At 40.9% G+C, this 20,809-nt stretch overlaps 1 protein-coding gene across 2 annotated transcripts in view; it reads left to right on the top strand.

The window, feature by feature from the left end:
- The window catches only part of KDM1B (lysine demethylase 1B), a 48,893-nt gene that overhangs the window by 15,846 nt on the left and 12,238 nt on the right, over positions 1-20,809 (top strand). For both annotated transcript variants that reach the window (XM_046640840.1, XM_046640842.1), the window contains 10 exons: positions 1,776-1,814; positions 5,060-5,264; positions 7,222-7,406; positions 9,762-9,938; positions 10,314-10,388; positions 12,580-12,717; positions 13,643-13,814; positions 16,546-16,673; positions 17,910-18,041; positions 18,644-18,718. In XM_046640840.1, the coding sequence (XP_046496796.1) occupies positions 1,776-1,814; positions 5,060-5,264; positions 7,222-7,406; positions 9,762-9,938; positions 10,314-10,388; positions 12,580-12,717; positions 13,643-13,814; positions 16,546-16,673; positions 17,910-18,041; positions 18,644-18,718 (1,326 nt within the window). The remainder of the gene's footprint in view (positions 1-1,775; positions 1,815-5,059; positions 5,265-7,221; positions 7,407-9,761; positions 9,939-10,313; positions 10,389-12,579; positions 12,718-13,642; positions 13,815-16,545; positions 16,674-17,909; positions 18,042-18,643; positions 18,719-20,809) is intronic.

Raw genomic sequence — 20,809 nt, 5'->3', positions numbered from 1 at the left:
GGCGTTTAGGTGACTTTTAGATGTTTACCATTAGTGACAGTGCTACAGTGAATAGCTCTATATCTATGCCATTTTTCAGTATATTTATAGGATCAATTCCTAGAAATGAAATTTGTGTCAAAGAGTATATGCAGTTGTTTTACTATGAAATAATTCATAAGGAGAAATGGGGATTTATAATTTGTATGTAAGGAATGAAGAATTAAAGCAACACTCGTGCACCCAGCACCCAGTTTTTGTTTTTTTTTTTTTTTTTGAAGATTGGCACCTGAGCTAACATCTGTTGCCAATCTTCTTTTTTTTCCTTTCTTTCTTCCCAAAGCCCCCCATACGTAGCTGTATATTCTAGTTGTAGGTTCTCCTAGTTGTGGCATGTGGAACGCTGCCTCAGCTTGGCTTGATGAGCCGTGCTGGGTCCACGCCCAGTATCTGAACTGGCAAAACCCTGGGCCACCAAAGCGGAGTGCACGAACTTAAGCGCTCGGCCCCAGGGCCGGCCCCTAGCACCTAGTTTTAGAAACAGCATTACCAGTGCCCCGTAGGAGCCCCTTGGTAGTTATCTTCCTCTCCCTCCCCTGCAAGGGCAAACAGTATTCTGAATTTTGCATTTATTTTTCCTCTGCTTTTGGTTATAGAGTTAATACATATTTATGAAACCCTAAATGACATTAAACTTTTGCATATTTTTGTACTGGTTATAAATTGTATCAAATTTTTGTATTCTTCTGCAGCTTGCTCTTTTCACTCAACAGTGAAGTTTTTCACATACATCCATTTTGATGCCTAAAGGTCTGCTTCATTAATTTTCCCTGCTGTGTAGTATTGCATAATGAGAATCTACCACAGTGTATCTATTCTCCTGCTCCTGGACCTGAGAGTTGTGTCTAGTTTTTGGCTTTTACATACGGTGCTCCTGTGAGCATTTTGCGTGCCTCTCCTAGTGCACATGTGCAGGAGTTTCTCTGGAATAGATTTGAAGGGCCGGATTTGCCAGGCCATATGGTATGCCAATCTTCAGTTTATTTAGGTAACTTTTTAATTGAAATATAACACACAAACAGAAAATGCACAAATCAAAATGCATTGCTCAATGAATTTTCACAAAGTCCCCATTTAGCCGGCTCCCAGTAAAGAAATCAAACATTTACAGGCCCCTCTTATACCCTCTTTCACTCACAACTTCCATCCCTTGTTCCTCCACTTATTATTCTGATTTGCAACACTTTAGGTATTTTGCTTGCTTTTGAACTTTATGTAGATAGAATCATACAGTGTGTGTTCTTTTGGGTCTGGCTGGTTTCTCTCGCTGCTGTTTGAATGTAATACAGTGTTGTATTTACCATACTACTGTTGATGGACCTCTGGGTTGTTTTTAGCTTTTTTCTATTACGAGCAACGCCCCTTTGAACAATTTCTAGTACTTCTGTTGGTGCACATGTACGAGAATCTCTCTAGAAAATATAACAAGGTTGGAGTTCCTCGGCATGTAGTACATACATCTTCAGTTATACAAGATAATGCCAAATTATCATGCATTTAAAAGTTTCATATTCTGTCAAATTGCTCTCCAGAGTCGTTATATTCCTTTAGATTTCCCCCCAGACATCCTTATTAGAGTGGCTGTCCTCCCCACATCCTTGCTTACACAGTATTTTATCACACTTTTTTTCTTTGAAGGTCTGATAGGTGTAAAGAGATCTCTTATTGAAGGTAAATTGACAGATAAGACTATATTTCATGAGTAAACCTAATTAATGTTTGGTTTTCTTTTGCAGCCCGAGACCTCAGACCATTGTTCCCTTCCAGAGGATCTAGTGAGTATTTCTGCATGTTCTAGGCTAGAGTTCATTATGATAAGTACTATAAGTAAATGACAACAACAGTTTTATGAGTTTCTCTTTATTTGGTTACTGATCAAATGCTGTTTAATCTAACATGATAACTATACAATGAAAATGCTAGCAATAGTGGTATTATGGGTGATCCTCCACCAAGTTAAAAAAAAAAAAAAAGTAAGCTTATATTGCTCTGCATTAAAAGGACATTAAAAGGAAGAAACTGCTCCCTTGCATTACTACAAGGATCAGACTTGTTATACTTGTTTTTCATGGATGACTTTGTGACTTTATCTCCACTTGAACCCTTCCAAGAAAGAAACAAGAGGCCTGTAATTTAATGGTCTTGGCTGAGACTCAGCTGTGAGAGTGTTCTTGTGTATTCTGACCTCTGTGTAACTGCTTTCTCCGGTCCCTGCCCAGATAAGGAAGGACAAGCAGCATCTCCACCTGGCAAAGCCTCGGCCCATTTCATTTGTCTTATAAAATGTTGCTACCTGAGCTGGCAGATTCCATGGGCCGTGAAACCAGATGGAACGGCTGTTTTAGAAAATTATTTTTTAAAATTCTGAGTTATTCTGCATTTCAGTGATTCAGGATTATAATTTGCAGTTTTTCTAGATTTCTGAATCTCAGGGACTATGATTGATTTTTAGGCAAAGGGAGGATTGACACCTAACAAATCTACTTTAGATCCATTCTGTTATATAAAGGGGTGTGAGATGCACACACACGTGTGTATATATATTTTTTAAATAATTAGTTGCACCCTCAAACATTTTCATCATAAAGCGGTGGCCCAAATAATTTCTGGATTTAGGGTAGACAGGATGACATTATAGAAAGAAAGTAAAAAATCACTTTAAATACAGTTACAATACCTCATGAGTCCAGCCCCTAGTATTCAGACCATTTTGCATGCAGGAGAATCTGAACTTTGGGAGAGAGGCCATATTCTTGGGATCTAAGAACTTGAAAAAGCTGAGAAGAGTCCCTGGATGCTCACCTGCCAGTTATTTATTTTTTGCGTTCGGTTAAGAAAGAGCCAGGAGCAAGTTTATAGCCATAATCACTAACCTTATGCTTTTTCTATTACTATGGATGTTAGGGTTGCTTTTAAAGCGGTTTCTAAATTTTGAGCGCCTGAGTTAGTTTCCTAAGGCTGCCATAACACGTTACTGCAAACTGGGTGGCTTAAAGCAACAGAAGTTTATTGTCTTATGGTTCCAGAGGCTCTGAGTCTGAAATCAAGGTGTCAGCAGGGCCGTGAGGTCCCTGACGTCTCCAGGGGAGGGTTCTTCCTTGCCTCTTCCAGCTTCTGGTGTTGCCAGCAATCTTTGGCGTTCTCTGGCTTGTAGATGCCTCACTCCAATCTCTGCCTCCATCGTCACATGACCCTCTTCCTTGTCTCTGTGTCTCCCCTGTCTCTGTATCTCTTCTTATAAGGACACCTGTCATAGTAAATTTAGGGCTCACGTTACTCCAGTGTGACCTTGTCTTAACTAATCATATTTGCAAAGCCGCTGTTTCCAGATCAGGTCACATTCTGTGGTTTTGGGTGGACATGAGTTTTGAGGGAATGCTGTTTAACATAGTATACTGGGTATTTCATTGAATATGCTAGTAAGTTGACTATATCAAGTCTGATTTCTTCAGAGGTTTGTGTATTAAAGGTAGGAGTGGGATTTTCGATGGCATGTTGACAGAATTATATCCAGGTGTTGAGGAATGGTGAGTGTGTTGAGAAACACACTTGGAATGGCAAGATCAAGTGGTGATTTATTAGTCAGCATTTGAGTTTCTCGTATTGCAGTGCAGAGGCTGGTTGGAACACCCTCAAGTGGGCTTAAAGCAGGAAGAGAAACTAGGAGGAGGTTACAGGATGGCAGGGTGTCTTTTGGGTCCTGACTCAATTTATCAACAAAGCTGCAAGACCCAGAAAATGGAAGAGAATGGAAAGAGCCTGAATTCATATTTTTTAAGGCACCTACCTTCTGCTCTCTACGTGGTCCTTTTGGAATGTTGGGATCTGAACACTCATTTTACTCTCTCCTTGGGGCTGAGCTCCGATGTAGGTCCAGAGAGGCGGTCCTGGTGTGTTGGGGAAGGGACTGAAGCTTCCCTTCTTTTCGCTACAGCACAGCCTGGTCAAGGGTAGCCAAACCTAAAACAAGCCTTGAGAACAAAGATTGCAGACTGACATGGCCTGAGGGGCCAGGAAAGTAAAATGAATGTGTGAAGCAGCTGGATTTATTTCATAGGGGATGTTGGGGCTTGTAGTAAACTGAAAAACGCTTTCCCCAGATTTGGACCCTGTGAAGTGTGGAGGCCAAACAAAATGTATCTCCAAACTGGATTCACCCTGTAAACTTTTAGTTCTCAAACCCCTGCTTGATGGCAAGTGGCATTTGCTGGGAGCCTGGAGAACTAACATCAGAGGGGCCCTGAGTTTGAGGTTTTTCTGTACCAGATTCTTAGAGTTCTTGGAGTATACATTCAAGATCATGTTTGGAAAAGGCTGCCTAACATAGGATTTGTGATAGTGTTTCTAGAAGCCAAGTAAATTTTATTTTTATTGCAATAATTAGTCATCACGGGATGCTTTGATCCAATGACTCCATATGTTAAAGCAACTCTGGAATGTGATCACATATTTTAAGACCGAAAATAGCTTTTCTTGTTCATTTCTAAATTTAGCATCTTATTTTGAGGATTATAGTGTATTTTTCCCTCTGAAAGTTTTTTAGTAGCCTCTGGTGAGAAGCAGGAACGCTTGACTACTGTTTAAGAGAATAATTTTTCATGGCCAGTTTCTCAATTTCAATTATCTTTCAATCCTAAATAAAAAGGGAGGATGGTTGATAAATGATTACTGACTAGAAAGAAATTTCTTGTATCACACTTAAACCTAGGCTTGCCATATAGTAAATAGATGCAGCTTTAAGACTCACCTGGAGTTGGAGGTTTTTTTTGAGGAGGAGAGGGGGAGAGGCGAAGGCTGTTGCCGTATATCTGAAAGGAAGCATTCTTTCTGGGTATTGCCAACCATTTTTGTTTCTAAATCTGAGTGTGCGGAACTCTGGTATAGGATTCTTGAGTGGGAAGAGGCAGAGTAGAGGGTTAAGGGTGAATGCAATGAAGAGAATCATCTGTCCTTGGCTGAATCTGCATGTACATTCCTTGTCTGCCCTTGTCGCTCTTCGTCTCGCTCTGCTCCATTTCAGAGAGTGTCGGAAGTTTCCAACCACTGGTGGTACTCCATGCTCATCCTACCTCCTTTGCTGAAAGACAGCGTGGCAGCACCCCTGCTCTCTGCCTACTACCCCGACTGCGTTGGCATGAGCCCCTCCTGCACCAGCACAAACCGCGCAGCCAGCGACACCAGCCCCGGGAAGCTGGAGCACTCCAAGGCGGTCCCCTCTGTGCTGGGTGAGAGCTGGTCCTGGCATGCCCTGCTTTCCCTTCCCCCTTCTTTTCCTGGATATGTGTGGGTGAGCAGAATGGAAAAGACTTTTTTAATGTGTGCATCATATGACATAAAGCACTTCATTGTTTCACGGATTTGGTTATACTGTGGATCGCTCATATCATTTGTAAATATTGTGCAGTTATCCCACAACTAGAAGGACCTGCAACTAAGATGTACAACTATGTATGGGGGTGAGGTTGGGAAATAAAGCAGAAAAAAAAAAATATTGTGCAGTTAATTTTTCCCTCAATAATTGGAAAGTCTAACATTTGGCCAGGAATCATGTCTACGGGTTTTAATGAGTATTTATTTGAAAGTTGGATAGCTGCATGATTTGATGATAATGCAAATTCTCACATATCAGAAGAAAGTTGTGACTGTATGAGCAGCTCTTCTTTTTTCTGAGTCTTTCTGCTTCTAATTATGCCATTGGTGATCTCGGCAAAATGATCCACTCTTGAAAAAACTCACAACTTCAGGTCAGGGCAGGCATGTACTTTAAAGGAATCTTAATTCTACATCAGAATTGCTGGTGCACAAGGAGAGGTCTAGATCTTCTGCCTGCATACTAACAAACTTTGTTTTTGGTAGTGCAAATAGATTTTTGACATTGTGGCCCTATCTTAAGGTTTCTAACTCATAACGTTGGGCCCTCTAAAAAGGTAGATATGGTCGAAATCAAAGCTGAGGTGATAAATTCCAGTGTTAATGAAGGTGGAATGAAACAGGAACTCACATACTCTTAGTGGGTGTGTACCTTTTTGAAGGACAATTTGGCAGTGTGAATCTAAAACCTTAAAGTAGATCCCCTTTGACCCTAGGAATTTATCCTAAGTAAATTATCAAAAGTCCAAACATTTATGTGGAATGAAGTTTGTGTGGCATTGTTTACCATAGTGAAATAATTAAGTGAAATTTAAATGTCCAGCAGCAGGGGAATGGTTAAATAATAAATAAAAATTGTATGTCCTTTGAAGTCGTATTTAATGACATGGGAAAATGTTCATGATATCATGAATTTTAAAAAGCAGATTAGAAAACAGCATTTTTTTCCAGCTTTGGAAAAACAAGTATCTGTTATATCAATATTCTCTATTCGTAGAAACAGAACTGATTTAGATTGTCCTTCTAAATGTAACCCCACTACTCAAGGATTGTCAGGAATTAGAAATTGTTATTTACTTCTGTGAACCTATTCATTCCATAATCAGAAAAATCCAATAAAACTTACTTTTAAAATATATTTCCATAGGGAGTTGGTGTTCAGTGGGTATAGAGTTTCAGTCTCACAAGATACACAAGTTCTGAGGCTGGCCCTGTGGCCAAGTGGTTAAGTTTGCACACTCCGCTTCAGCGGCCCAGGGTTTGGATCCTGGGCGCGGACATGGCACCGCTCATTAGGCCACGTTGAGGTGGTGTCCCACATGCCACAACTGGAAGGACCTACAACTAAAATATACAACTACGTACTGGGGGGATTTGGGGAGAAAAAAGCGGGGAAAAAAAAAAAAAAAGATTGGCAACAGTTGTAAGCTCAGGTGCCAATCTTTAAAAAAAAATTAAAAAAACACAAGTTCTAGAGATCTGTTGCACAACATTGTGAATATACTTAACGCTACTGAGCTGCACACTTAAACATGGTGAAGATGGTAAATTTTATAGTGTTTATTTTTTTACCACAATTAAAAATCTAAAAAAATTTCTATGCCATAGAAATTAAATTTGTGAAAAAATAATGGGAAAAAATATTTAATTCAAGCATATTTTGTCTAACTGGATGGAGTAAGCAGAAATATTTCCATAGGACGGACTGTGGGCCTTGTCTAGGCTATCCTTTTTGGTTTGTTTTTGCCGTTTAATTCACCCGGATTTGGAGGTTACAGCTTGTAGGATTTGCCTGTTTGTGTCTTCTGTCAGTTCCAGGCATGAACCGGTACTTCCAGCCTTTCTACCAGCCCAATGAGTGTGGCAAAGCTCTATGCGTGAGGCCGGACGTGATGGAGCTGGACGAGCTCTATGAGTTCCCAGAGTATTCCCGAGACCCCACCATGTACCTGGCTCTGAGGAATCTCATCCTCTCACTGTGGTACACTAACTGCAAGGTAAGTGGGGGCCATGCTAGCTAACAGTTCGTGGACAGAGCCTTCTCTGGAGAGAGAGGAGCCGTTCTACCTGTGGCTGAAACCTTATGACCAGGGTTTCTCCACCTCAGCAGTGTTGACATTTTGGGTGGGTAATTTTGTGTGGGGGGGCCATCCTGTGCATTGTAGCACGTTCAGCAGCATCCCAGCCTCTACCCACTAGATGCCAGTGGCACTTCCCAGTTGTGACAACCAAAAATATCTCCAGATATTGCTAACTGGGGGAAAGTCTCCCTTTGCTGAGAACCACCACTTTAGACCATATGTCATCAGAATTCTTGACTCGCTAGTGAGTGAGTATAAGGTGCAAAGTTTGGTTCAAAAAGTTCCAGTGGCAATGTCACAGAGAAAAAATGAAACACCCAAGATTGGATTTTAAACCCCTTGAGGGCAGGGATTCTTATTCACCTCATTATCCTCGAACAACTGAGACCAGTGCTTTGCTCTCTGTTGGGACTGAATAAATGTTAGGGGCATCACACAGCACCGCCTTGAAGTTGGGTGGTGGGGGCAAAGCCTTTCCTGACCGTAGTATTTTTCTGATTTATTAATTTCTCCTGCAATTATTTGGGTAACTGCTGAATGCAGAACATTTTGCAAGACTGCCAAAGTAATCTTGATTAAAGCGAGAAATTCCAATTCCACTGAATTAGACTCCAGGATGAGATGACCTGATTAAGCGGTTAATGCCGTGTATACGTGTTATACCCAGATGAGAAGGTAGACAAGGTAGATTTACTCATTTCCTCCCCAGCAGGCTTGAGGTGGGTGCTCAATAAACATTTGCTGAACTGAACAATATTGTGGTCAGAATTTCCTGTACATAAGTTTTAAAGAGGCACTTTTCAGAAACAACCTTGGATTCATTTTTCTTCACATTTTTTATTTGACTTTGAAATTTGACTTATACAGGGGAAGAATCTTATAGAAAAAAACCCCTGACCTTGTCAGTCTGGATCTATTCTAATTTTTTTTACAAGAAGATAGTATGTATTGTGTATATTTAATACTCTGGTGGAAAAACACAAATACGTTTGCCTTAAAAGAATCAAAGACTTTGAAATGAGTTTTTTTAAACTTTGTGAATACAAATTTTTTTATCTGCTGCAGCAATCCCAACCAATGTATACATGTTATTTCTCGAGCACTTTGAGTTATATAGTCACTTTCCTGTGTTTGATCAGGGTCTGGTGAAGCCTGGGTGCCGGGAGCCTGGGCTGGGCCCCCCGTCCCGTGCCTGTGGCTCGCTGGGCCAAGGTAATGGCCTAGATGTTCTTGAATCTTTGAAATGGACCAAGGCCTTGCCAAAGCTCGGGTGAACTGAGAAAGGCAGTGTGGGTTTTTGTTTGGTAACAAGTTCCTAAATCAATTGCACCACGTCTTATTGGTGGTAAGAATCCAGCTTTTCCTGCTGACAATGCAGGCAGCAGCCTGGGTTTCTGTGGCGGCCTTTGTTGTGTGGTTTATTGGGTCAGGGGTATGTGTGGGTGTGATCTGCCCCCACGCTCCGTGTAGCAGTCATTCTCCATGAGGGGGAACTTAAGTGATGAAATACAAATGCCTGTTTCCTCCTTTGGTCCCTTTCTTCTTTTTTTACTTCACCAGGCAAACCTCCCTTTGATCTTAGTATATCTTCTTGATAAATGATGGATTTGAATTACCCTGAGAAGTTTCATTTATTGTGGTAAAATACATACAACATAGAATGTACCATTTTTAACTGTTGTAAAATGTACAATTCAGTGGCATTAAGTACATAAACAATGTTGTATAACTGTCAGCACTATCTGCTTCCAGAACTTTTTCATTACCCCAAGTAGAAACCCCATACCCGTTAAGCAGTGACTTCCTGTTCCTCCCACTTCCCTCAGCCTCTGGCAACCACTCATCTACTTTCTGTCTCTATAGATTTGCCTATTCCAGGTATTTCATATAAATGGAATCATACAATATGGGGCCTTTTGTAACTAGTTTCTTCACCTAGCATGATGTTTTCATGGTTCATCCATGTTGTAGCATGGATTAGTACTTCATTCCTTTTTATGACTGGATAATATTCCATATATGGATAGACCACATTTTGTTTATCCATTCACCCATTGATGGACACTTGGATAGTTTCCATCTTTTGGCTATTTGAATAGTGCTGCTTTTGAACATTTTGTTTGAACATATGTTTTCAGTTCCTCTGGGTATTTACCTAGCAGGGCAACTGCTGGGTCATGTGGTAATTCTATGTTGAACTTTTTGAAGAAACAAGAATTGTTTTTTATTTGTTTGCTTTGTTTAACAGTTTGGCTTTATTTCCAAACACAGGAAGCTCTTACTCCTCAGAAATGTATTCCTCACATCATTGTCCGGGGTCTTGTGCGCATTCGATGTGTTCAGGAAGTGGAGAGGATACTTTATTTTATGACAAGAAAAGGTCTCATCAACACAGGAGTTCTCAGCGTCAGTCCTGACCAGCATCTTCTTCCTAAAGATTACCACAACGTAGGTGACTGTCTCCAGCAATAACACCGCCACTTGTCGTGATAAATGCTAGTTCGTATGTTGTTAATAACACTAGTAAAAGTCAAATTATCACCATAAAAGTTATAAAGCAAGATTTTGTTAGTATGTGTGTCTCCGAGGAGGAGAATATCAAGCACTGTTTTCCTAGACTGTAGAAAAGAGGAAGGGATTTCTCAACACAAGTAGGACTGTAATCTTTACGAAAATACGTAACTTTCTACAGACATCAAAGAAATGTAGATGAGCTAACATTGCCTGGCAGTTAGTACCTTCCAGAACAACTAAACCAGTACATTGTTTTCATTTCTCTAATTAGATTTTTGTTCCCTTTTCTCTTCTTTTTTTTTTTTAAAGAAATCAGTCATAATTGTCGGGGCTGGTCCAGCAGGATTAGCAGCTGCTAGGCAACTGCATAACTTTGGAATTAAGGTAAGATTTTTGGCACATGGAGGCAGAAACAGATGGTTAACTGCTCCTTTGGTCCAGATTTTCTAAGACTTAGAAACCAGTTCCTGATTTTAGCAAAGAATGCTAAATACCGTATGTCTTCATATCTTTACAATCGATCCTAGAAAAGATACAAAATTTGAAGTTGGTTTGATAAAAGAAAGGTAGAGGGAAATAGAAATTCCCACAGCTTTGGAGAGGGTTTTAGACTTGAATGAGCAAATCAGAAGAGGTTCTAAGATGGTTAAAGCAGAAATTCTGGACAGGTTGTTAGTGACATAATAAAGGGGTCATTGGGAAAAATCCCTGTTTCTGCAATAGTTTGGGACAACAGATAGCAGCTGGGAAATTCGCTGGTTCTTGTATAAAAGTTTCTGAAATACTCTTTTAAATTTTTTTATGCAAATCAAAGGCACCCTTTGAATACTTAGTCTGAGAAACAAAAATCTTTGCTTTTGGAAGCAGACTGAATTAGTTAATCCATTGGTTGAGACAGAATTACATGACTTTTAAAGTACAGTATGTATTTAAGGTAGCCTGCCTCCCCAAGATGGAATATTTTTTCTTTCTATCCAGTATGTTGCCTTATTCCAGTTGTTCAAAATTAGGCAAAACAGAGACTATTACAGAAAACCGTTTGTCCAATTCAGTATCTCATTTCCGTTAGATTCATTCAATTAGCCATCCCCTAGATTTCTGTGACTTCCTAAGGTCTGACACGTTTCTCCTTTTTAAAAACTTACTTTGCAAAGATTTTGGTTTTCTGTTAAACCAAACGTGAAAATTAATTTGCTAGAATTGAATTGGTCTCTTCACTCTTCCTATCTAAAAGAAATGATGGCTTCTTTTTTCACAATATCTTCTCTGCTCAGAGTTTCAGAGATGAGAAAAGTTTTCAATAGCAGTGCTTAGGAGAGGCTTTCCTTTTGTTTGAATGGAAGACCTAAGTCTTGAATTATACTATATTGCTCATCAAACAGAGGAATCTGAGTGAGATTTATAGGAAGTGTGTTTCCATTTTGAAATGTTTTTTAGTAGTGTTAACTATGAGGTGTTTTAATTGATCGCTTATTTATTTCAGTGTTAGCTATTAGGGCCCAAGGTTTCTTGTTTTTTCACTTGGCAGTCCTACAGATTATATTACAGGAAAAGTTATTAATATCCAAAGTCTGGGGGGCTGTCATTAATGTTCAGCGTTCCTCCTTCACTAAAAGGAAACTAGAAATGGAGGACTCTATGTTAATCTGAAGTCAGAGAAAGAGAGTGGGGAGGGGAGAACCAGCAGTTGTAGCCTTCGTAGTTGGAGAAAATGAGGAATTTAGGTCTAAGGAAGAAGAATATTCAGGGGACCCTTTTTACTATCCCCTTTCTCTCACCAGGTGATGAGGGAGACGCCTCTGAGACCACCCATCCCTCTCATGGTTGGGGAATAGATTCCTCCGAGTAACCTGAGAGATGGCTAACTGGGCACCCTCCTTGAGCACTTTGAAGGGGTGTTTTTTCGGGTCCAGAGATGAAATGACTGGCCTTGTACTGAACAGGACTTACATTTTCAGTTACTGCAGCCCAGGGAGGTGCTGCACTTGAGTCATAGGCTTTTCACCTGAGAGCAGCTCCTTGTGTCACCAGCATTAGCAGTTTGGAGGATGAGATAGCCTGGGTGTGGGACCAATCTGCTTAGACCAAGCCAGTGAGGTCCTCCTTAGATAGAATGGCATATGATGTTTTAAAAATAATAGTTATGTCTTAGGGAAGTTAAGGCCTATTTGCTCTGCTAAACGGTTTTTTGCTACATACACAGATGTTTCATAAGACAAAATCACCTCTCCAACCTAGTTTTCATAGTGCTTTTTAATTTATGGGATACTTTTTAGTAAGAGCTTTCAAAGTGCATTTCATGTGCTGGTTCATCCAATCTTATTATGGGATTGGAGAGGGAATAGTTTGAGGGATTTCTTCAGGAGACACTCACTCCTTGATAGAATCTGGATTGTTTGTTTTAACATCTACTGTGGCTTCTGTTCACACCGCCCTCTTTAAAATTGTTCCTCTGGTAATGTAATACGTTAACCAAATAGGGAACTTATTTAACTGTGTCATTCTGCATTTATAGTCCTGCATTTGATATGACTATTCCATCCTATTTAGCTCCCCTCATTGTCTGTCTTTTTAGGTGACTGTCCTGGAAGCCAAAGACAGAATTGGAGGCCGTGTATGGGATGATAAATCTTTTAAAGGTGTCACGGTGGGAAGAGGAGCCCAGATTGTCAATGGCTGTATTAACAACCCAGTAGCGCTAATGTGTGAACAAGTGGGTTTCTTTAAGATTTGTATTGTAGAGAAAGAAAAGAAAAAATGGTCTCAGTTTGCTGTGTGTAGTATTAATATGCTTCTAGATAGTATGTAACAACCCCAAATGTTTTTTTTTTTGCCGACTCATCCCCTTTGAAAAGTAAATAAAAACAATTACAGTTGTTCTTTTCTGAGAAGGTGGAACTAGAGGACTTAAAGTATTTTTTTTCTTTTTCTCAGCTCTTTAATTATCTTTGTGTGCTATTTGCAGGCCACTTGATTGGCTCAGAGTTTTAGGGTTGCCAGATTAAGCAAATAAAATATAGAATGCCCAGTGAAATTTGACTTTCAGATGAACAAGTAATTTTTTAGTATAAGTATATCCCAAATATTACACAGGCTATTTTCCATGCAAAATTTGGGATATACTTGTACTAAAAAAAAAATTATTTGTTGTTTATCTGAGAGTAAAATTTAACTGGACATCCTTTTATTCGGCAGTACGTAGTTTCTTTGAAGACCTGGTAAGCCCAAGGTTTTTTCTGAAATATTTGTTGACAGCAAATTCAATTCCAACTTATGCTGTGAGTGAGTGTGTGTTTGTGTGCTCATTTACCTGAGAGTCCAGACAGAATGTCAGCGCAAACAGAGGCAGTGCACAGCTATTGCATCTGAAGCACTAATAAATGTTGGCTGGAAAGCTGTGGAGTGCATGGCACAGAAGCTCTTGCTGTCACCCTCACGTTCTCATAAGGTCTCATAGGTTTCGTGCTGTTTTTTTCACTGCCTTAATTTGCTGCCATTCCCCATTAAACATATTTAGCTTTGTTTTTGAGAGGTACTAGACCATTTTCTCCCTGAGAGCTCTGTCTAATTTCAGCTTAGAACCTGTAAATATTCTTTCCAGGGAAAATTTTCACCTTCTTATTCTTATTATTTTGAAGCTTGGCATCAGCATGCATAAATTTGGAGAAAGATGTGACTTAATTCAGGAAGGTGGAAGAATAACTGACCCCACTCTTGACAAGCGCATGGATTTTCATTTTAATGCTCTCTTGGATGTTGTCTCTGAGTGGAGGAAGGATAAGACTCAGCTCCAAGATGTCCCTTTAGGAGGTATGGGGAGAATGGTGTTCTGATTGTTCCATCTGAGTCTCGTTCTAACCTAAGCTTGATGAGCAGTAGCATCACGCATCTGCAAGGTTGGACGTGTGCAGTCAGTCCTGATGAGCATTCCTTTTGGACTGATGAGTTCTCCAGACCGTTCCTCAGAGGAGAGCAGAGCTTCCTCAGGGACCCTTATGTGCTCGTGTGTGCATGCACACACACAAATCTTACTTTACACAATAGCTGGTGTTTAAAAAAATTATTTACATGTTTAATTTTCCATTTCCTGGAGGAACTTACTTTTAAGGAAACGTGGTAAACCCTATGTGAATTGTCACCCCATAATGTCTTTTCCTAGATAAAGGTTTCTGTATGCCAGGATTTCTTCTCTTTTCCTTTTAGGTTAAGATTTTTTCAGTATGTTTTGTTTAAGAATGCAAGAATGTGTATTATAATTTAAGAATTTTAATGCAAAATCTGTAGGCTTTGGTGCTCAATGGATAATATTAACCACAACCCTTTAGAAAACTTGACTGTCTCTAATGACTCATTTCCATGATGGTGCCAGCTTTAGTGTGATAGATTTTACCCTTAGATAGATTTACTTTTAAATTGATATTTATTTATTTACCCTACAATTTTATGACCTGAGTGTATTCACTTGAAGTTCTTGGAGCCCTGTCGGAGTTTCTTAAAGTGTGATTATATGAACTCAATTTGCAAGATGCTGATTTTCTTCAACTGTACATTTCTTTGCAAGAGTTCTCAATTCTCCATCCTAGTGTATACTCCATCTCTGTTTGGAGTACGCTTCTCAGTAGCGGGGACTGTCTCTTCTTTTTATCCGTCCCTCAGCTACCTCCACCCACCACCTCTGAGACTGACTCACATTCTAATCGCTCTTAGTAAGTGTTGACAGATGAACCGTAACAGACCATTGTCAGAGATTTACTGGGGTCAGCAGGGATATTTAATCAAATGTGGGAGTGTCCAGACCAGGTGGTGAGCTGTTGAATTTTCTGGAATTGAAGACAGTTGATAGGCTGACTTGCAGGGTGTTCTCAGAATTTGGTTAGTGTTTTGCACATGTGTAGTAGTCACTGGATGGGGTTTTTCATTACACTTCTTTTGGGGTCACCGATAAAAAAGTTAATAATACTGCTTTGTCTTGGCCTTACTTAAGAAATGTTATTAAGGGAAGATCAGCAACACTACTGTGTAAGTAGTTGTTTCATCTTTTTAATATATTTTTTTTAAAGTTTTAATAATAGTGCACACATCTCTATATAAGGTTATAGTTATAGCCTGCCTGGCAGTATCTGACTAAGATCTATCTTATTAGCACTTAGCTGAAAAAAACAAAACATAAATACTAAGAGGCTAGAGTTAATTTTGCAAAGCATATGTACTAAAGCTTTTAAATATTATTTACATAAAAATCACATTATGTCTTCTCTCAGTCTGTTTGTACTTAATTTTATGTACTATTCCAGCAATCTTGGTTCTTTCCAAACCTCTACAAAACCTAAAGGAAAATAGAAACCGCATAGCAGGAGGCAGGAATGGCACTGCTACAGAAAAGTACTGAAAGTGGCAGACAGGCCCAGTGGTGTAGGGGCAGAAGCTAGGCTCAAATCCAGAGGTGCTGTGGACGTCCCCCTATTACAATCTAGTGTAAGCATTGAAAATTTTAGTGAGAACCTTGAGTTGTCCAAAAGAAGTTAACTGATGTTCAGTTCTGTTTTGAGTCAAGCAGGTGCACAATACTTTATAGAAGCTTTGAGTCCGCAACCTATGTGTTGGATGGTTGTCATCACTGGGGAGATATGAAGAAGTAATCTGTGCTAAGATGCTTATAATTTGTGAGACTTGAGCCTCCCCTCCACACTCCAAATAAAGGAATCTAGGATGACAGTTGGAATGATATCACAGGGCTTGTGTATCTGTAATTGAAAGTTCCAGCTGCATGGGATAGATATGTGCTGGGATCGATAACAAAGGTGTGATTCCCGAAGCTTGCAGGTGATGCTGGGCTGTACAGGATGGATGGGATTGGGTGGGGAAGGGCAGTCCGGTGAGGTGAGTGGTAGTAGCAGACCTTACAGGGTTGGAATTTACCGGGAAAAGATTGAGCGGCAGCACAGCGGAGCCTGTAAGTGGGCAGGTAGTAGTTGCTATCTTTGGGAAGGCTAAAAATGTGCTCATGTTGTCTGGCTGTGGGTTTTGGAACTTATTGCATAGGCAGTGGAGAACCAGTAATTAAAGGTATTGAGGCAGAGGGCTGATGTGACAAAAGTCCATAGAGGAATATTCTTGTTGGGGGATGATACTGCCAGTCGTCAGTCTACTATAGATGTCTTAGTTGAGGCGAGATGCTTTAAGCACGTGACTTTAAGCTGAGGACAGTGGGACCAGAAGGGGCATGGGAGCCCTCTGTGTGTGTGTGTGTCTTTATATGTGCAGGGGGTACTTCTATGTCTTGAGCAAAAGAAGAAACAGTTTCTCAACTAAGCAGATGTGAAACATGGTTAAGATATAGAACCTACATACTTTTGTCTCCAGTTAGGATAGGCGTTTAATTCCTGAGAGAAACCAACCTTATCAAGATAGCCTTTTCCTCCTGTTTACTTGGGAGAGGACTTTGGAAGTTTGGGGTTTTGTGGGGTGCAGGAGGTTGAAAGCAAAGGGTGAGGAAGTAGAGAATAATGTTTTTTTCCTGCTTTGATCCATTCCCTTACAGAAAAGATAGAGGAGATCTACAAAGCTTTTATTAAGGAGTCTGGTATCCAGTTCAGTGACCTGGAAGAACAGGTGCTCCAGTTCCATCTCAGTAACCTGGAATACGCCTGTGGCAGCAACCTCCATCAGGTGTGACTGGGTTTTGTGAAACACGTGCTTCAAAAATGCTTGTTTTTGGTGTATGTACGTGTATTTTATATATTTAAATATTGAACCTTGGGCTGGTTTGGATAAACAGGAAACAGTGGTACTACTGCTTACAAGTTTGAAAACCACCACTTTAGAGCTTATTACCCCAAAGTGGTTTTGAATATTTCTTTTAAAAAAAAGCAAGAGAGAGGCTGGCCCAGTGGCGTAGTGGTTAAGTCCTCACACTCTGCTTGGCGGCCTGGCCTTTGCTGGTTCGGATTCCAGGTGCGGACCTACAACGCCGCTCATCAAGCTGTGCTGTGGTGGAGTCCCACATAAAATAGAGGAAAATTGGCACAGATGTTAGCTCAGGGACAGTCTTCCTCAAGCCAAAAAAAAAAAAAAAACAAGAGAAAGAGAAAGGTTTCTTCCAATACTGCCTGTGAAGAAGCTCAACATGTAAAACCCAATACAGGGAGAGGGCCGGTTGGGCTGAATCAGGGAGGGACCAGCAGCCCTGTGCCTTCACTGCTTCCTTGGCCCCACAGAGGCTCTTGAGGCATTTCTGTGGAACCGTGGTCTGAAAACACTGCTCTCAAGAAACCAAAATAGAGTGTCCTTGCAGTTATGGTCTGTTTGTCTTGCTAAAATAAATTTAAACTTGCCCAACTCATTTAACCAACTGTGGTCTTGATACTCAGATATTGTCTATTATGCATAGAGGCTCCACGGATGATTCCTGAGTGAATTGTCCTCTGCAGGACCCCTCCCTTTCCATTCAGTTCTTCACTACAGTTGGAATAACAATGTTTTCCAAAATCACGCTGCATTTCAGCCTCTAGAGAGATTCCATGTTGAAGACAAATAGTTGGCATGTTTCTCTGTGGAACTGATCAAGTGCAATTTTACTCCCGTAGAATTCTCCTTTCCAAGTTGATATATAATACAATATTTATTTTTATTAAGGAATGGTGCCCATGTCCAAATCATATCTACCTTTTGTTCTAAAATAAGCTTTCCTGTGTGTTATCGAGAGATTTCTTGCTCCTGACAGTGGTATCCACCGGGTTGTCTGTTTGTCCCCTCTGTCCTTCATATTTTGTCCTGTGCCTAGGCAGCCCTGCCCTCCTGCCTTGGATGGCTTTTTTCCCCTTGAGCTCCTTTATTGTCCCTGAGGCGCAGGCTGAAGGATTTACATGACCTTTTCTGTTCCCGTCCTCTCCTGTTGTGTCCCAGGTGTCAGCTCGCTCCTGGGACCACAATGAATTCTTTGCCCAGTTTGCTGGTGACCACACTCTCCTAACTCCAGGCTACTCTGTCATCATTGAAAAGCTGGCCGAAGGACTAGACATTCGGCTCAAGTCTCCAGTGAGTGTGGACAGCTGTGGGGGGCTCTGGGTGGGCCTTGTTTGTGAAGGATGTGAAGTTGGGGGCATGTGGGTTACACAGGAGACAGGCGCTTACTTTGATGTCCAGCCGTGTCTGCAGGGACTTTTGTGGTACATGGTAGCCAGTGGGCAGCAGCATTGTCCATGTCAGTTAGGTGCCTGCTGCTGTTTGGAAACAGCAGTGGCTCAAAAGTATTTTCCTTAATAATATAGCGTTCAAGTTGCTTACAACCTCCCTGACCCAATGCAATTATTTTCACTTTTAAATTTTCCCTTCACTCTTTGTCCCTATGCATTTGTATTGTACCTCGTTAGAATCATAGAGGTATTTGTTTATATGCATATTTCCTTTTACACTGTATTATAAAGGTTTTCCATTTTCTGACATAGTGTGGATAACTATTAATGGCTGTGGTAGTTCCCTGAAGTAAGCTGTAACTGTTGTTGAGAGCTCTGAATGCTGGGAAATGATTCCCCATAGCCGTGGGGAGGGAAACGCACATCACAGGAGAATTGGAAAGGCTTCTGGATCATATGGTTCTCTCCCTCATTATGTTTGTCATCATTCTTTTTCTGGAGCAGGTACAGAGTATTGATTATTCTGGAGATGAAGTGCAAGTGACCACCACCGATGGGACAGGATGTGCAGCCCAGAAGGTAAGGCCTAGAATTTTACTAGCTGCAGCCGAGGGCCTGAGGGCAGGAAGACAGTTTTTTCCACCAAGCAGTTTGCCTTTGACCTCTGAAGAGTTGTCTGTCTCTGCTTCATTGTGTGTGGATGTGCAAATCTGGTTTAATTAATCTAACACTATATAGGTTCATGGCAGATGGAATTCTGAATAGAGTTTCTCAAAATGGGTTCTATGGCACGTTAGTCCTGAGAGTTGAACAAGAAAAGAAATTCTTTGGCCAGATAAGTTTGGAAAAGTATTGTGTACTACTGTCGGCTTTTAGGGTTAAATATGAGCATATTAAAGGCTCTGAGGAGTCCTGCATTTAAAAAACTTATTTTGCTTAGTTCAGATAAATAAAGTTCAGATAAGAACCGACTTTACTTTGTTTAATTCACTGCTTTCCAAGTTGGTGTTGTTTGTTTGTTTTACCATGAAACAATTTTTCAAATAGAGAAAGCTCCATATTTTCATTTTGAAACTGGCAGGAGTACTTTCCTATCATTTGAGTTTTTGGTAAACAGCTTAAATAAGTGGACAGTGAAAGGTGCTGTCATGTAATATGTGAAGTCATACTGGGATTTCTATATTGTTGGACAACAAAGGTGCTTACTTGGGTTGGAGGGAGATAATAAACGTCCTAAGTTTAAGTTCAGGTATGTCTGAGGTGATTACCAAAATGTGGAATTGACGAACTATCACCTGTTCAAATATTTCACAGTCCTTGATATTCATACAGAGGTGGATGTGCTGTAGTGTGTGAGTCCAGGGGCATGGGTTCTCCTGTTAATCCTGCCATTAACTAGCTGAATAGTTAGTAGTGATAGTGTAGCCTTTGGACTAGCTGTAGGGGTTGATGAGGTTCTCAACGGGGCTGCGTGTGCGAATCACCTGGGAGGTGCTTAACAAGAAGGGTTGCAGAGCCCCACCCTGCAGAGATTGTCCCTGAATGGGGCTGGGCCTGTTTGTAAAGCTTCCCAAGTGATCCCAACATGCGGCCAGAGTGGAGGCCCCCTGGGCCACAGTGTCCTTGTCCGTGAGTCCTGAGATGAGAATCAGGTTCCTGTCTAAAGTTCTTCCTAGTGGTAACTTCTTTTTAAATACACCTTTTTAAAACTTCAAGTTAGCTGGTGGCTCCAACCCTGTTATTCTGTGACCCTTCCTCTTGGCGTCCAGGACAGCACTAGTCCCCCTTACCCTGCTGACCTTCCTTGCCTGACCCTGGACAGGCCATGTGCTCTGCTTTCTTTGTCTTCTGGCTCTCCAGAGATCCTAGGGCGTAGCTTCAGGCTGTTTCCCAACCTGCTCTGAAATGTGTAAAGCAGGTATTTTTGTTTTTATGCTAGTCAGGACACATCACACTGTCTGAATTGGAAGTTTCCCCAGCCTATAAGTGAAAGATTTCCAACCCAACGTGATATGCCGATAAACATTTGACACACTGTAATTCACTCCAGGCTGCCTCCGCTGAGAGCTAGCTGTAGTTCCTTCCCAGGGTATGTTTATGTCTTTTGCCTACTTGTTTACCTAAGTTCATGTGCTTTTGAAAGCTTTTTTGTCATTAAAATATCTAGGTCTTATTTCCTTGCAGTTCTTATGTATCCAAGAGAGTAGTTGCTCCTCTTTTTTTGTTGGGGGGGTTGCATGGTGGCTGTTATCTATAACCAGATGGAAGATGGAGAACATGTTTTATACTCTATGGAATTTTCAGGTGGCAGAAAATAGTAACAAAATCACAGGAAGAACTCGGAACTTCCTATGGTCCTGGAATTGAGGTTTAAGCCAAATCTACTAAATCTGTGATGAAGGCTAGGATAGATACGGGGCTTGGTGTTCGTCCCCATGCCACTCTCATCATAGTGTGTTATCCTGTACTGCAGATGATGGAAAACACACACACTTCCCAGACTCCTTTGCAGCTGAGGTTCTAAATATGAATTAGGTCCAGCCAGTCAGATGCGCTTCATGAGACTTGGAAGGTGTGGTGTGGCTTTGCCTCACTTCTGCTGCCTCTGCTGACAAGCACAGTGGTCGTGGTGTTGGGTTCCTCTGCACCGGGGAGTAGAGCTGCCAGGGT

This window comes from Equus quagga, chromosome 15 (assembly GCF_021613505.1).
Source record: "Equus quagga isolate Etosha38 chromosome 15, UCLA_HA_Equagga_1.0, whole genome shotgun sequence".
Lineage (NCBI taxonomy): Eukaryota > Metazoa > Chordata > Mammalia > Perissodactyla > Equidae > Equus > Equus quagga.
The sequence above is the reverse complement of the archived record's forward strand: the minus strand, read 5'-3'. Positions and strand labels throughout refer to the sequence as shown.